The 17,036-nt window shown below is 38.4% G+C and overlaps 2 protein-coding genes across 5 annotated transcripts; both read left to right on the plus strand.

Annotated features, from left to right (window-relative positions):
• Positions 1 to 104: 104 nt before the first annotated feature.
• Positions 105 to 3,637, plus strand: LOC121584229 (C-C motif chemokine 28-like). Its single transcript, XM_041900059.2, has 3 exons — positions 105 to 201; positions 2,092 to 2,209; positions 3,239 to 3,637. Exons 1-3 carry the CDS (start codon positions 138 to 140, stop codon positions 3,336 to 3,338), a joined length of 282 nt encoding a protein of 93 aa, XP_041755993.1. The 5' UTR covers positions 105 to 137; the 3' UTR covers positions 3,339 to 3,637.
• A 7,298-nt stretch (positions 3,638 to 10,935) lies between these two features.
• LOC121585120 (UDP-N-acetylglucosamine/UDP-glucose/GDP-mannose transporter) lies at positions 10,936 to 15,613 on the plus strand. Of its 4 annotated transcripts, none has more exons than XM_041901476.1 (12): positions 10,940 to 11,158; positions 11,336 to 11,405; positions 11,576 to 11,662; positions 11,853 to 11,920; positions 12,124 to 12,195; positions 12,299 to 12,367; positions 12,555 to 12,657; positions 13,296 to 13,388; positions 13,510 to 13,577; positions 14,890 to 14,968; positions 15,193 to 15,275; positions 15,390 to 15,613. In XM_041901476.1, exons 1-12 carry the CDS (start codon positions 11,022 to 11,024, stop codon positions 15,589 to 15,591), a joined length of 1,131 nt encoding a protein of 376 aa, XP_041757410.1. In that variant the 5' UTR covers positions 10,940 to 11,021; the 3' UTR covers positions 15,592 to 15,613. The 4 variants fall into 4 exon arrangements, with proteins under 4 accessions (XP_041757412.1, XP_041757413.1, XP_041757410.1 ...); XM_041901477.2 differs by having other exon boundaries at positions 11,336 to 11,369; positions 15,390 to 15,607; XM_041901478.2 differs by lacking the exon at positions 15,390 to 15,613 and having other exon boundaries at positions 10,936 to 11,158; positions 15,193 to 15,279.
• The last annotated feature ends 1,423 nt before the right edge of the window (positions 15,614 to 17,036 follow it).

The following is a 17,036-nucleotide window of genomic DNA, read 5'->3' on the forward strand; positions in this document are numbered from 1 at the left end:
CTTGACTGGTTCTACAGTGTGTGGGTGTATGTTTGCTAGAATAATGAGTTTCACTTAATCTCTCATTCCCGCTGGCGCTGTCACCCGGCGTATAAATTCTGATGAGTTTCACTTCATCTCTCACTCCCGCTGTCACCATGGATCTTCGAGTGATGGCAATGCTTCTCTTTCTGTGTGCTCTGGCCATCACAACCACTGAAGGTAAGGAAGATAGTGTAATACAGGGCTATTGAACTATATTCTTAAGGGGGCCAGATGTACAAAAGGTAAAATGCAGGGGGGGGGCGGACATTTTCCACATGCGATTATTTTTCGGAAGAACTGTATAAGAAATTAACGCAACCACCAATAAAGCACTTTTCTTCAAATTACATTTTGCTAAAAGTAATTCGAAAAGAAGTGGAGGGCGCTCAACCAACAAGGTGCAACCAAATAATTTTATCATAATTGAAAAGGAAAAGCTGCAAAGCTTGCTCACCATTATTTTTGTTTAAAAGACTCTAAAATGTAATTAGGTCATTTTTAAATCATCTGAAAACGAAGCATCTCAATAAATAACACAAATCAGGTAATGCCAAATTCCAGTCTGAAGGACTTTTGCTTTGAATTTATTTCACTCAGTCATTAGATTCGTTTTTTGTCACACTCCCTTCTAACAGAGTCCTTGTGAGTATGAGAGATGGAAACAGAAGGCACATAGGTGTTCCTTAGAGTTGTAGCTTTCGGGAATGGGGTCATAATCTTTTGTAGTTTAAACCATACAAATGCTAGAGCCAAATCATATGACGAAAAAATAATTAATGTGCCACAAATGTGCTACAAACAGCAAAAAAAAAACTGCTAGAAACCAGACAACCATCATAGTGCTTGTCAATTTGGCACTGAATGTTGGATTTAGGCGAGGATTTTTTTTGCAGATATTTTATTAATGTTCAGAATTGATCAAAGGGCCAGTATAAATTAATAAATGTTCAGGATCTGGCCTATAGGCCGCTCTACTATCATCAGAACATTTTGCAGTAGTTCTTACTAGAAAAACAAGTATTGATATTTGAGAAATCAGAACAGCAGTGGCCTAGTAATCAATTACTTTTACTGATTGGTCAGTCATGAACAGGAAATTAAAACGTTATTACACACTTATTCAAACCATCACTCCTTTACATAGGACTCAAAGAGTAGCTAGCTGCCTTGAATGTTCACTTTTTGGGGTTGTGTGAGAGTAGAGAGACACAAGAGCTCAGTGGAAATGCTAAGCATTGCTCATGCTGAAGCTTGTGGTGTGTGTGTGTGTGTGGTGTGCGTGTGTGCGCGCGTGTGTGCGTGTGTATATGCACATGTGATTAAGAGACAGAGAAAGAGAGAAAGTGAGAGAGAGAGAGAGAGAGAGAGAGAAGAGAGAGAGAGAGAGAGAGAGAGAGAGAGAGAGAGAGAGGGAGAGATTGGCAGTTACTATCAAATGGCAGTTATGTTTGCTGAATGGTATTGTCCAAAGTTGTTTCTTTAGTGGCACAGGCAGGCTTATAATTTGTGGGTTGTATCTGTTGTGACTTGCTTACTTTCAGTTGATACTCATCAACCACTAGGTTGTAATTCTACTGTCATTCTATAGTCACACCTTAAAACAACACAGGTCACTTGAGTTTAAGGAGAATTTACTAGTCTGTGATTACTACTACTTCAGCTACCTCTCCAACTCCTTGTTCTTTGAAAGAACACTCTACTACCTGTACTACTACAACTAGTACTACTTCTATTACTACTACTACTGCTATTATTGTTTTACCATGCCTACTGAAGCCATTACTACAGATGTAGGATCTTGATTTGAGCCAGTTTGCTACAACAAGAAATGTTAATTATTATGTGGATAATACAGTAATTAATGGACATTTTTTGTAGGGGGTTGATACATTACTCAAATTACTAACTACAGAAGCCTTTTTAAACCTTGAATACACTACAGCTTTGATCAAATTAAGATCCTACATCTGTACACCACTACAACTTCCACTACTGCTGCTGCAATTACCACTACCATCACTTAGGCCACTGTACTACAACTCTTACAACTGATGGTAAACATTGCAGGTGGCATTCCTAAGTGCTGTGTGAAGGCATCTATGGACATTCCTACCTATCTGCTGAGGAAGGTAGAGAGAGCAGAGATGCAGAGAAACAATGGTGCCTGTGAGATCAACGCACTTGTGTGAGTTCATCACAATACTGTCTAGAGTAGACTAATTCTAGTATCCCAATTATAAATGTACTATCATTGAAAACTTTAATGACATACTAGTGTTAGTATTCCACTGTCTGATATAAATTATGTTAAAGGTCATGAACAGTCAAAATCATGTTTTTCATGAAATGGAATGATATTTGAAGGAAACCAGATCAAAGAAGGCTGACCAAAGTATTTAAAATTACGGTTACTTCTACATTGATAAAGTTTGATCATAAAGTTACTGGTCCCCTCCCCCATGACAAACACTTAGATTAATTATTAAGGGGATAAGGTGACATCACCTTAACTCTCATTTTAATACACCAATGGTAACATGATATTCTCTCATCTAATTTAAATAAGTACCGTAACCAACATCGGAGAAGGCGTGTTTGCAGAGGGGCGTAGTTTATATAGCTAGATAGCTACTTAACTGGTGCCAAAATCTGACTGTAGGGTGTCAGCAAATATAACAAAAAGTTTACCCTATTAGTCTATGGCAAAGATCCTTATGTTTCCCCTTTCATCTGTGTCTGGTGTTAGCTAGTTACTGGCTAGCTAGGTCTTCAGCCAGCATGGAACAAAATGGGGGGGAAGGGTCGTTCAAAACTCTGACGCAGTTGTCAAGTCAACACATCCATCAGTGCTGCTGTGAATCACATCACGAGACATGCAAAACAGGAGATGTGTATTAAATTGTTTTAAATATAATTTGATGCAATTTCAATGTTATTTGAGTTGCTTTGTGTATCACCAAATTTGCTTGGGATAATTTTACTGCAACACCGCTCACTGCATTCAAGTTGCTTGACATAGGCGTTCAAAGAGATGTCAGTAAAGGTGAGCTCATGAATATAAGCTCCCTGCCCACTCAGCCTGTCTTTTCAAACGTCCAGGTAGTTAGCCATGAGAGAAAAAGTACTTTTCAGAATGACTGTTCAGGACCTTTAAAGACCCTCTGCGTTAGATGGTGACCTGAGACAATGACTGTCTTATCCTCTATTTCCATAGACTGCATGTGCAAGGGAAGAGGCTCTGTGCCCACCCAAAGGTAAAGAGAAAGCTGAAGAGGGTCCAGAGAAGAAAGGGCGGAAAACAGACGGGGCAGTAGTGCTCTGTGGAGTGAGGGAACTTCTTAATGTGTGGCTAATCTCTCGTGGACATACTATGTAAACATAACTGGCACCTGACCACATCATGCAACATTTTACTTCTAGGTTAACTGAGATTAATGTGCTACAGCTTGACTTTTATTTCATGTCTTTTTAGACATTTTCCGTGGTTATCATTATGTGTTTTGGAGGAGTTTTCTAAATGCATTACTATGTGTGTGAGGCAGAAAGCTGTGGTGTGTGTAATAAAAATCGAATAAATGTCTACATGTAATCCACCAATTTGTGGTGCGTGATTTTGAAGGAGTCAGGCACAGGAGGGTAAATCACAGAATAAATGGTTTATTCCATAACACATCGGTACGCAACAATGCGTAAAACACTCCAGTGCGGAAATACGGCGCACTGGAAAACAACAAGGCACACGGGAGAATATCCCGGCGATACAAAATACAATATAGCTCCACTGAGCTAATGTAACCTCCGCAATAAACAATCACACACAAAGACAGGGGGGCAGAGGGAACACTTATACAGGTACTGATGAGGGGATATGAACCAGGTGTGTGTAATAAACAAGACAAAACAAATGGAATTATGAGATGAGGAGCGGCAGTGGCTAGAAGGCGGGCGACGACGAACGCCGAAGCCTGCCCGAACAAGGAGAGGAGGCAGCTTCAGAGGAAGTCGTGACACAACTAATCTACAGCATTCGCAAAATAGTTTTCTACTTACACTTTGTTTAAATAATCAAGGGCTGTGATATCTGTAATAAAATCTATACTTATCCCAAAACATTCTTGTGTTGTTTTTGTATGAGCTGCAAGATATTCCCTTATGGAAAAACCACATGAATTTCACCTGATCATGTGTTTTACATAACATGTGACAACATGTAAAAGCAACATGTGATAACATGAAACTACACGTGAAAACATTTGGGATGCAACATTTAAACATGTGATACCATGAAACTACACGTGACAACATTTGAAAGTTTTTCACATGTGAAAGTGAAAATTCGATTTTCATGTGAAAGTTTTTCACATGTGAAAATGCTATTCCACATGTGAGAGTACGATTTTCACAAGCGAACGTTTTTTACGTGAAAGTGCAAATTCGTTTTTCACATCTGAGAGTTAGATTTTCAGATAACATTTTAATTCGTGAAAATGCTAATTTTATTTCACATGCAATTTCACAAGTGAGCGTTAGGTTTCAACATGTGAAAGCTATTCACATGTGAAAATGCTAATTCGATTGTTGGGTGTTTGAAAACATGTTATTTTGAAAACATATTATTTTCCTCACACGTGAAAAGGTGGTGTTAACATGTGAACTCTATATTGAATACATATGGTTTCACATGTGAACAACTGACCTCATGTGTCTTTTGTTTTCACATGTGAACATTTCAGCTCAACATGTGAAAACAGTTATTTCACTTGTGAAAATGCGATTTCACATGTGAAACTGCAACTTTCACATGTGTTTTTTGTAGGAGAAGTACTTAAATGGTATGGGGGGTTTTAAGGTAAGTGGTACGCTGTTCAAGTAAAATATTTAATCAATGACAATATGATTACACTTGACATGATCACTTATTACTGACTGTTCAATATGACCCTACCTGGGCTTTGAACTCACAATTTGGGTTACGCTGATCTTTCTGTTGCGCCACAAAGTCTGAAGCATTCTCGGAAGTCCCCTACACATTCAATACATATAATACATCTCTGCACTTAGCAAAAGAGTGCCATCAATTTGAGGGTTTTCTGTAGTTGAGTCAATATCACTATGAGGTGCCTTTGGTGTCCTCATCAGACTCACTCAGTCATCATGAAAATGTAGCAGAATAATGAAAGTCTGAGGTCTTATTATAAGTGGCCAAACATTTGCACACATATCAGTAGAATGATAAGTCTCTAAAAAAGTGTTTCCTTCATTTTATTAAATTTTTTTCATTGGATGTACGTGATTTTGGCATGTCCCACACACTGCTCTGCTAACTACAGTGTGTGTAATAAGTGGTTAAATGATACTAAATCCAAATTTTTTTTACATGGTTTCACTGTCCACAATAAGTTATTTGATAAAACAAGTAATTTTGATCATGTATATTGTATTTTCATAATCATATTGAACATTTTGCATGTGTCCCTGAAATTGCTGTCCACCCTGTCATTATGGGGTAACTGCCCCTTTAAGAAACCCACTGATGTTTTCAGTGACATCACTACCAGCATTTTGTCTTTCTTCAATGAAGGCTGAAGCAGTGTCTAGTTGCAGAGTAAGTATTTACACTTATGTTTCATAATTTTCATCATATTATGTGTGTAGTTGGATGTTGTCAAGCTTAACATGTCCACTCTGTCATAGTGAAATATCAATTGATAGAAAAACCTATCAGAACTTTGAAATATATTTGTAAAACAGTACACAGTCAGCTTGCTAACTGTAGTATGTTGCTAAGTGAAGGTCCACCATGTGCTCATTAAATGCTAACATTAGCCAAAAATGTCCAGCCTGTCATTGTCCACCCTGTCAGCAAGCCTTCCATGACAGGGTGGACATGGTTCATGACAGGAAGGACATGTGCATAGTTTAGGCCACATACTGATAATGTTACACATATTACAACAGCTATTACACACATTTTATAACAGTACATGCTATACATAGTAAGAATGGACAATATGGACAATTTTTTTGCCGATATCGATATCAGCAAACCTAGTTTGATAATGCAAGCCTAGTTTACCGGGACTGCCAATTAAAGTGTGTAAGGGAACATTCTGAATCGTCTTTTTTCAAGGAATGAGATCAAAAGGAGCTGAGATAGCAAGGAGATATCGGGAACGTCGTGATGCTGACCCAGACAGAAGAAGAAAGTACCTTGAGAAAGAAAGGGTCAAATGGAAAAAGACAGAGAGACTGGAAAGAAGAAGGGTGTCAATGAACTCAGTGAGAGAGAGAAGAGGGCAAAAGAAAGAAATGGAGAGAGGCAAAAAGTCAAGCCAGAGCCAGAAACAGGGCCAGTGCTTTGCTACAGTCAGAGACACCACCCAACTCCCCTGCTGAAACTCCTGAAAATCAGCATGAGCCAGGGCCCTCCAGGTTAGATCATTGGAAGTTTAGCTGATGAGACTTATTAGAAAGTTTAGATTTATTTGAAGGACAATTATCAACTGTTTATGTCCCCATAAAATGACATATTGATAACTAACTTGCTAAAAAAAATCCGTACAAATATTTTGTGTTTCAGGCAACGGCGTCAAGGGGAAAGCATGTATAACAAGCTGAAAAGCCTGGACACATCTGTCGAGCTGTTCTTCATCCCAGAGAGGGATATTGAATCAAAGCCTGAGGTACCTGCAATAGCTGCCATAAAAGGCACTATGAGAATCCACCAAGCTATCAGTCTGACACCCGGCCAAATGAAATACAGAGACATTTCATGTCTGTGTAAAAGGGAGGAAGGTGTTTTGGACTGCCCCTGCTTTAACCTTCAAGAGGTCACTCTAGCTAATGTTCCTGTTTCATCTGACAAGTCCCCAGCATGTGGAAAGACACCAGAGAATCCTAGGAGACCAGAAATGATTGAGGTAAAGCACATTGGAGAGTGGTGCGTCGTTAATTATGACAATGAAGCATACCCAGGTATCATCATGGATGCAGAAGGGCACAGTGTGAAAGTTAAGTGAATGCAACGCCATGGCATAAACAAGTTCAAATGGCCAAGTCTTCGGGACGACATCTGTTGGTACCATGACTGGCAGGTACTTTGCCTAATACCAGAACCACAGGCTCTGAACAAGCGCTCTGTACAGATTGAAGTGTCTGCATGGAAGTATGTGGAACAGCAACTGCAGAACTGAGCCATGTCTCTGCAGAAAGGGGAGAGACTGTTTGGAGATGCGTCCAAGTGATCTTTCTGTAATATTCTGTTTTTTCAAATCAACTGTTCTCCACTTAAAAAACATTTTTCTTCTTGTTCTACAGTTGAATGTTTGACTTTCACTTGCAGAATGATGTACAGAGTTTAACGCTAGAAGGCCACATTAATGTCTCATTTTGGGCATCTTTATTCAGTGGCTGCATGCAGGTAGAGTGGATCAAAAACAGTCTGTTCAACTTGTAATTTCCCCCTACATGGGAAAAGGCATTTTTACATCATTTTCTTGCATTGTTCCTTGCATTTATGAGGCCATTCAATGACATTTCACAACGTGTCCACCCTGTCATGCCCAGGGTCCACCCTGTCATGTCACTGTCCACCCTGTTATTTTCATGTTCTATGAAAATAAACAAATTATTTTCACAAGTTAGCAAAATCTTTTGTGTGATTCCTTTATAAACAAATGAGGGCCAAATAGTATTGTTTGAAAGTTTGACCAGATATCTTTTTTGTTAGATTTTATTTAGAAAAGAAAGTGCAACTCTCAGATTTTATAGAGAAACAAATAGTTTGCCATAATTTCATTATTATCCAAATACTTTTCCCATAAACTAAAATATATTGTTGAGAAAGTGACTAAATAGTTTTCTGAAAATGTACGTTTTATAATCACTATGTAATTACAATGTATTTATTCTGCTTTGAAATTGTCCATGACAGGGTGGACATATTTTGCTGTTTGCATGTAAATTGTCTGCTTGCAGTTAATTTATAAAAAGTGTGGGAGCTTGACCAATATGCATTTCTAACAGCATAACATATACTTAATACAATGAATATGAAGTTCAATGGAAAATCTCAGCTTTTTTGGGGGGAAATGGGGAAGTCTCAAAGGCACCTTATGGTGATATTGACCCAGTTGTCTAATGTTGGTGGGGCATATTATTCTGTTTCAATGTTACTCCTGAATCACTATGATAAATATAATAGTTTTTCTTCAGTGTGTTATACAAAGCTATGATTTACTTTGAAGTCCAAAGTGTAGGAATACAGGTGAAATCAGTGATTGACACAGACATGGTGGCGTAGCAGGAAGATCGGAATGCTGTGAACAAAGAGGTTGTGAGTTCAAATCCCAGGTGAGGACATCTTGCATAATAATGACTGTATAATCATGCATCATGTAAGTTGAAAACACTGTGGCTATTTTGTTATGTTCCGGAGACATCCTAACGACTAAGTTTTGTTTGCAGGGCATCATGTGAAAATGTTAATCCACATGTGAAAGGTAATGTGAAATATCATCACATTTAAAGTGTTTTAAAACCACATGGTTTCACATGATTTCACATGTGAAATTTCACATCTGAAATAAAATTCTATATGGGCAAAACCTGTGATTTTTCACGTGAAATCATGCAGTCTTTCCGTAAGGGTTGCGTTGCGATCACTGTGGTCAGTCACGCTCATTCTGAAGAGGTGTGCAGGCTTTTGCTATAGCCCTGCACTAACCCACCTGATTCAGTAAATTTAGGTTTTTGCTAATTTGTTGAGTAGCTGGTGTGTTAGTGCTGGGCTGAGACAAACACCCAACAATCTCTCTCTCCAGGACCTAGGTTGGTGACCACTGCTTGACAACCTAGCAACAGCAATCAAACCAAGACCACACACAGGCCTTCTGTTAACACACCAGCTCTGGTGTACAACAGAGGCACATACAGAAACCAGTAGAGACATATATACAGCGAAAACATCAATGACCACACATCAAGCGTGCAATTTTTTATTATATGAATAAACACAACTGACGCGTGTATCTGGAGCACTCAGAGGAGTGACGTTTGGTTGTGGTGGGTTTCTGTGGGTCACTGTGACCTGTGAAAATGCTGAGGAGGTCCAGGAAGAAGGTGCCCTTCATAGCGAAGCCAGCTGCTTGTGAGTAAAATTACTTCCCTAACAGAACTCATTCACAACTTTGCCAAAGCACATACATTTCTTGCTAGAGCACCTGAAATTCCTTCAAAGAGGACATCTGAATTATTTCACCTTTGCAGTGACTCACAGTGTGAGAGGTATCCAGCACCATGCTCAGCCATCTTCCTCTCCAGCCCTAGCTTCTTTGGATCGGACACAACCCCCTGCACCCTCCCCCACAAAGCCAGAATCAAACTTCAAGAACAAGGATGACTATGGCCAGGAGTTTTTCCTGACCACATGACCTGTTAGGGCCTAGAGATTTTCTGGTCAGGTTACAACAGTGTTCAATTATTTGTTTAGGGGAGGAGGAGAAATAAGGGAAAGGACCGGATAAACGAGAGAAGGAACCTCTGCTTCAGAGGGATTACTCTACACATGTGAAGGGGGAGAGCAAAGGCCTACTACTTAGGAAGATACTTTACCTCCAGGACCAATATGACAAAAGGTTAGCAGTGTATGAGCAACAAAACAAAATATTAAATGACAAAAAATATTGTTGGCCTTGTGTCTTCCTCTCCTTGCCTCCTCTCCTTCATCTGCAATGATCATAAAACATGTGAAAGCAATACGGTAGATGGATACCCAGGTGTCCATGTCTTTCACATCAATCTAGAAGGAGAGGAGAGGAAGCCACTACTTAGACTATCCTTGACCTCCTTGTTATTCCATCCTTTCTTCCAGGGAGGGAGATGTGGAGGCTGTGCTTAAGTCTGTGAGACTGGAGAAGCAGGAAGCAGAGAGAGAGAGAGAGGAGAGACCAGGGCCGGCTCTAGCCTTTTGGAGGCCCTAAGCGAGATTTGGTTGGGGGGCCCCGCACCAAGCGTGCAATTTTTTTAAAGCGATTTTTTGTACAAATAAAAAAAGCAGCCATGTATGCACATGGGAAATGCTCTGATCGTATTATTCAGTTCTATTCACTGAATTTCCATTTGGCTCCAAGAGTAGTCACTTCTGGGTGAATATTGAGATTCATTACATCACAGTCCAATCCTTCTTTATCTCATTCTAGATCCTCAAGAGAAAATACAAGTATGGACTCGGACAGACAGACATAAATACATCTATTAGGGAGGGGACAAACACGTTTGACTCCCAAGCTCTCTCTCCCAAGCTCTCTGCCAGCCTACAGCCTACAGGTTGATCTAGCCAGACAAGATTTTTGGTCCCAGGCTACAAAATGAGAGGTGCAAAGTTAATGGCTGCACGAGTAGCAATATAAAACAAAATTACACAATGGCGTCCCCTAAAGGAATGAACAACCACTTGCCTTCCTTATGAAGACCAATAATGACAGTGAACATTTTACAACTGTAATAGGTAATAAATCATGAACTATCATGTGCAATAAAATAACCATAGCAATCACTGTATCCAGATCATCCCCTTTCCATTTCCCTTGATTTATTATATCTACATCAATCATTATCTGTGTGACTGTGTGTGTGTGTTATGTTTAGTCGTACTTCAGGCAGCCATTCAAATTCCATGTCATTTTACTTACAAAAGATTAGGCCTATATTATAGCCTAAAAATTGGCAATTTTGACCATCCGTGGAAATGAATTGTGAATAATCAGCAAAATGGCATAACGTCTATATTTGGCACTAGAAGTATATCTCCTCCCTTCTATGCAAAAAGGAAAAGTAAAGATATTGTTTATAATCTTCCAGAATAATGTAATTCCCTACGACAATTTCAGCCTGTTTGAACGGTCCCAGCCGTCAAATAAACGTCCTCCCCTTTTACCAAATGATCGCGACAAAGCCTAAGTGAAAGCAACGGAGATCATTAGATATTTTTTGCGATAATGTCTGCCATGTCTATCTCAGCTAATTTACAAGAACCCGAACATTCCGGACTGTTGAAGTTTTTATCTGCTGCGTTCTACGCTATCAGTTCTTTTTTGATCATTGTTGTGAACAAAACGATTCTCACAAACTACAGGTAAGGTCCTTTCGTCACTGCAATTACTGTGCACAACAAATAACATGCTAAATGAACATGACAATTTGAGGCTCAAACAGGCAGCCAGTTATAATGGGTTACCTTCAGTATTGTATTGTTTATAGGCTACATCTTGACATCTTGATTATCCAATAACATTTCTTTCCTCTCTCTTAGATTTCCCTCCTACATGTTTCTAGGAATTGGCCAGGTAGCCTATACTGTATCTCAACTAAGGATTCTTGAGGTAGAAGTTGCACCACAGATCTAGGATCAGATTACCTTCCCCTATCATAACCAATCCAAATTGTTGATGAAATAACATCTGACCATTATCAGTAGCATAACATAATCTACACCGAGTGTGGAATTGCCATCTTTTCATGAATATTGATCCCCCCCACCCCCTTTTTACAGATGACCACTACAATCCTCATTCTATATGTTGCTAAAATGAACCAAACAGTTCACTTCCAAGACTTTGACAGAAGCATTCTTGTCAAAGTAAGTGATTTCCCCCTTGTTTTATTCTTGTTTTAATCTTCTGTCTGTCTGTCACAGAAGCATACAACAAAAGGTGAACCACAATAAGCCACAAAAGGATCCAATGTAAAAAAATTAATGTTTTGCCATTTGCCAACATGTCAATATAATAATCTTGATTTCATTAATTGAATACATTCTTGACATACAGATTTTCCCCCTACCGTTGCTGTATGTTGGAAACCACATAACAGGACTGGCTAGTACAAAGAAGTTAAGGTACAATGGAGTCTAAATGCATGAGTGAAACTTAATGCATTAGTTTCAGAAATCGTCTCAATTACAGTGTGTACAATTTAAACAACACCCCCTACTCATAGGGACTTAGGCCTGGGCGCCAAGCACTTTGTGACAAATGCATTTATAAAAAAGCAGATCAAATATTAATGATTGATTGACTTGATCCATTGATCCTTCTACAGCTTACCCATGTTCACAGTACTAAGGAAGTTCACCATATTGATGACAATGATCATGGAAGCAAGGCTATTGAGGTTTGTGGCCATTTTTCCACATGTATACGTTACTGTCATAACTGCTCATCTTTTACAGTTCAGCCTTATAGTACTAACATGTGAATTTACATTTCCTCTCCAGAAAAACGTTCCCTAATCGTCTGATCTACAGTGTTCTGGCTATCGTTTTTGGAGCTTTAGTGGCTGCCAGGTAGTTCCAATAGGTTGCCAACCCTGATATGCTGCTAATAAACATTCACACTGTTAACATATTCCTGTCTAGCGAGCTACCCTCCTTCAGATATAACCTCTGAAAACATCTATAGAACTTCAAAGGAAGTCACTGATTATCTTCATTACCGTTACGAATAAAATGTACCCCTTATTTTCTCCCATAGCTCTGACTTGGCCTTTGATGCAGAGGGCTACACGTTCATTCTGCTTAATGATGTCTTCACTGCTGCCAGTGGTGTGTACACCAAGAAGAAGCTGGCAACTGAGGTAGGACACATTGTAGCCACACTATAGGTCCTCCATCTGTTTTCCCTATTAACATGTAGACCAGGGCAAATAAGAAGGGATAAAGCATTGATTGGAGCACGTAAACATACCTTGTTTACCCGTCATCAAATTAAAAATCCCAGAATGGTTCTGGGTACTGTGAAAATACCAAGCACTTGGACTAAATTCTCCTTACAGGTAGATACTTCCAGTTTTCAGATTAAGAGATTCTTAAACAGGCACAGGAGACTGCATACATATTTCTACGGCAGGTTGAATGAATCTAGTCCTTAGTATTGCAACAATCGATAACTATTTATATTGTACATTTACATCCTGCATGTTTACATTCCAGCCAAGTGAGGTGAAGTGAGGTGTTGCTAAAAGAGTGACCTGTGCTCTATTGCTTACAATGTATAGGGTCTCAATTTCCAGGCTAAGTGATGTTGTTTCATTTAGTTGGACGCCCACCCTTAAAGTAAACAGTGCAATATGCGTAACCTGCTTGTACTGTGGATCACTGTACCTTTAAGCTCCAGCAACACTCTCCTCTTATGGTTGAACATTTGAGGAGTTGAATAGCGAAGTGTTTTGTGTAATTCTGATTCACATGAAATCTAATTTTCTATTTCTTTAAGGGTCTTGGAAAATATGGGATCTTATTTTACAATGCATTCATCATTGTCATCCCAACTCTTCTGGCGAGTGCATTTACTGGGGATTTACACAAGGTAAATGGATTTCCTGTTTTCTCAGGATAGGCATTACTTTTAGGCACAGATCTAGGATCAGTTAATTCCTGTCTGTCTGTCTCTCTGTCAGTCTGACCCAATGTTTGTTTTACGCTGACAGGCCATCACATATGAACACTGGTTGAAAACCCCTTTTGTTTCTTGCTTCCTTATGTCCTGCATCATGGGGTAAGTCAGTGTACAAGTTACTAAAAGAGAAACTGGCAACATATCCCTTTTTATATGGCTGTTAAAGGGGGATTATTCCACTTCTGTAATAGCCAATTAGCCATGACGTTGTCCCATTGGGCTCCATTGTTGCCAACACAACTTCCCCTAACAATTCTTAGAACATATTTTGTATGTTTAAATATATATTTTGTATACTTTAAAGTCATACAAAAGGCCCCTACTACCATCCATTGTAGAGCAATATTTCATAAACATATTAGAAGGGCAAATAACCGCCAAAAAAGAGGTGTCTCAGTTATATAAAAGGTTACAGATGACCACATCTGAACACGCGGGATGTTAAAGGAAAATGTGAACTAGAAATGAATGTGGTGGTGGAAGATGAGTCATGGGGGAGAATATGTGAAAGTAGTCACAAATGCACCACGCCCAGCGTGGAGGGAGTTTGACTGGAAAGTGAAGATGAGATACTTTAAAACACCTTTGTTGATATTGAAATGTGATTTTTTTTTTTAAGCTTCAGCTCTATATTGGAGGGGCTGTGGACAAATATGAGACCGCACACACATCTTCTGGTACTGTCCAAAGTTACAAGGGTTCTGGAAGACCATAAAAAAAGAAAGAAGTGAAGAAAATCCTAGACATTGAGTTACAACTGGAACCAATGTTCATTTTATTGGGGGTAATACCTTGTAACCTGGAAGATAAAAACCAAATGTACATATTAAGGGCACTGTTAGTGATTGCACAGAAAATGATTATGTTCAATTTTCTCAAACCACAGCCGCCAACTGTAAATCAATGGACTAACTGAAACATTTGTAAATTATGGAGAATATGACAGCCAGGTTGCAACTAAAGATGGATACTTTTTTGTCGAAATGGACTCCCATCAGATTGTACCTTGCCCGATAACTGTATAGACAAACAGAGGGACATATGTGGGGGTTTGTAGAATAATTCCCTTCATTTAATGACACTGAAGTAAACTCCTGTAATTATTAGTATTATTACATATTTTGGTCCTTTTACGGATGTTTTTTAAAGAAATTACTTAATTTTTAGAATTTGTATTCTTCTCTTTCCTTTCTCTTCCAAAAATTATGACGTCAAGGATCGTTCACATGGTATACTATAATGTATATTTGAACTTGAAAAATAAAGACATGTTAAAAAAACAAAAGGCCCCTACTAGAGGGTGGTGGTCTTATTAATAATAAAAATAAAATAATAAAAAAAATAATAATAATAATAGGAAACGTATGAAATGTAAGTATAGCATGATAAAAATGTTATGCCTCTGTTTAAGGTTTGTGCTGATGTATTCCATAGTGCTGTGTAGCCACTACAACTCTGCACTCACTACCACAGTGGTGGGAGCAATTAAGGTAAGAAGAACACATGTGGACCAGTAACATGTGGGTCAATATGTTTGTTCCTAACATTTCGGGGCTGTGTTGACACAGCTGGGTCGGGTTCAATGAGCACAAAAGGGGATTTTTTTTTTTTTCAAATGCACAATCCTCTTCTGATAATTTCCTTCTCATGAGTCCACATACCCATGAATATCATGCCAAGGCAACTAGTATATCAAGATCATTGTTTTCCGCAGAACGTTGCTGTGGCCTATATCGGCATGTTTTTAGGTGGAGACTACCTGTTTTCATGGACAAACTTCCTGGGGTTAAATATTTGGTAAGAACGGATGAGTTTCCAAGTCGTGACACATTAGCACAAGAACACTGTTGCTATGCCATTCTGTTTAAGTTATTGCCGATGTCCAACTCTATAGTGCTCTCTTCTCGTCAGTATATCAGGGGGACTTGTGTATTCCTACCTGACGTTCCACAGCAGCAGCAAACCATCCCAAAGCGATGAAAGTGGAATACAGGGAAATCAGCTGATGATTCCCATGATGGAAGATTCCACAGACAGACTCCCTGTGAAATCAGCTGATGATTCCCATGATGGAAGATTCCACAGACAGACTCCCTGTGAAATAAGTGAATAAACCTGTGATGAACTAGGTGAGACGTGATGCCTTAGTCTCTTTTTCTGTACTGTGAGCAGTTAGCACTGCCTTTTGTAATGGCTCCATATTGCAGCAAAAGTTATTACATGTTGTGTACTTAATTGATCTTTATGCTAAATTATAATCATATTTTTGACAAATGTTTATTATTTTGTGTTCCAAGTTGAAACCTGCAGTTCAATTGTCTTGTCAAGGGTTTTGCTATACTATACGTTATTACACATGTAAATAGCAATACTATACGTTATTACACATGTAAATAGCAATACTATACATTATTACACATGTAAATAGCAATACTATACGTTATTACACATGTAAATAGCAATACTATACGTTATTACACATGTAAATAGCAATACTATACGTTATTACATATGTAAATAGCAATACTATACGTTATTACACATGTAAATAGCAATACTATACGTTATTACACATGTAAATAGCAATACTATACGTTATTACACATGTAAATAGCAATACTATACGTTATTACACATGTAAATAGCAATACTATACGTTATTACACATGTAAATAGCAATACTATACGTTATTACACATGTAAATAGAAATACTATACGTTTTTACACATGTAAATAGCAATACTATACATGTTATTACAGATGTAAATAGCAATACTATATGCATTATTACACATGTAAATAGCAATGGCCACTAGTGGTTACTAACCACCTCTTGAAACCAATGTGTGTGACTGAAAGACATACGGTAGTGTAGTGTACAGAGCTGTATGTTCAATGACAACTAAACTACAGTTTAGTGATGCAGCTCTTACCAATCAATTAACCCAACTATAAACTTGAAGGAATGAAACTGGCTCCTAGATCATGATCAATGATGGTGTTTATTGAAGACCAACAAGTACCAACAGTGTGGACTGCCTGTAAAGAGAAACTATGCTTTAAAAACAAACGATGTCATCTCTACAGAGCAAGTCAGAACATTTCCTATCAAGGCCTAAAACACACAATGCTGACTATGGTCTGTTAACACAGTGGGAGAAGAAGTGCATTTCACAATCATCTAAACATGTGTCCAGTAGATTTTTTGTCTCTTTTTCTAACAAACAAGTTGGGGAATATATTAACTGCCGAAACATTTTGAAACCAAATAATAAACAAAGTTAGAAAAACAAGATAAATACATTATCATTTGGTGTTTTGATTATCAAAAAATAACTGACGTCCAGTTTAACCTGTAGTCTATCAAAAGATTTATAGGACATGTTATCCCACTGGACAATGTGGTCCATTCAACGTCTAGTTTTGATTTACATTTGATTGAATTGTAAAGTAAAGTGAATTCAATGTGAAAACTTTTTTTTACCATGTCATTGGTTAAAAGTTGGGTGACAAAAATGCAAACCAAAATTCCTTTATGTTGATGACTTTTTGTAAAT

The sequence above is a fragment of the Coregonus clupeaformis genome, chromosome 16 (assembly GCF_020615455.1).
Source record: "Coregonus clupeaformis isolate EN_2021a chromosome 16, ASM2061545v1, whole genome shotgun sequence".
In the NCBI taxonomy this organism is placed as follows: Eukaryota; Metazoa; Chordata; class Actinopteri; order Salmoniformes; family Salmonidae; genus Coregonus; species Coregonus clupeaformis.

Coding starts and splice junctions, on each gene's coding strand:
- LOC121585120 (XM_041901476.1), top strand. CDS start 11,022: ATGTCTGCCATGTCTATCTCAGCTAATTTACAAGAACCCGAACATTCC. Junction 11,159..11,335: donor ACGATTCTCACAAACTACAG/GTAAGGTCCTTT, acceptor CCTCTCTCTTAG/ATTTCCCTCCTACATGTTTC. Junction 12,196..12,298: donor ATGGAAGCAAGGCTATTGAG/GTTTGTGGCCAT, acceptor TTTCCTCTCCAG/AAAAACGTTCCCTAATCGTC.
- LOC121584229 (XM_041900059.2), top strand. CDS start 138: ATGGATCTTCGAGTGATGGCAATGCTTCTCTTTCTGTGTGCTCTGGCC. Junction 202..2,091: donor GGCCATCACAACCACTGAAG/GTAAGGAAGATA, acceptor TAAACATTGCAG/GTGGCATTCCTAAGTGCTGT. Junction 2,210..3,238: donor TGTGAGATCAACGCACTTGT/GTGAGTTCATCA, acceptor CTATTTCCATAG/ACTGCATGTGCAAGGGAAGA.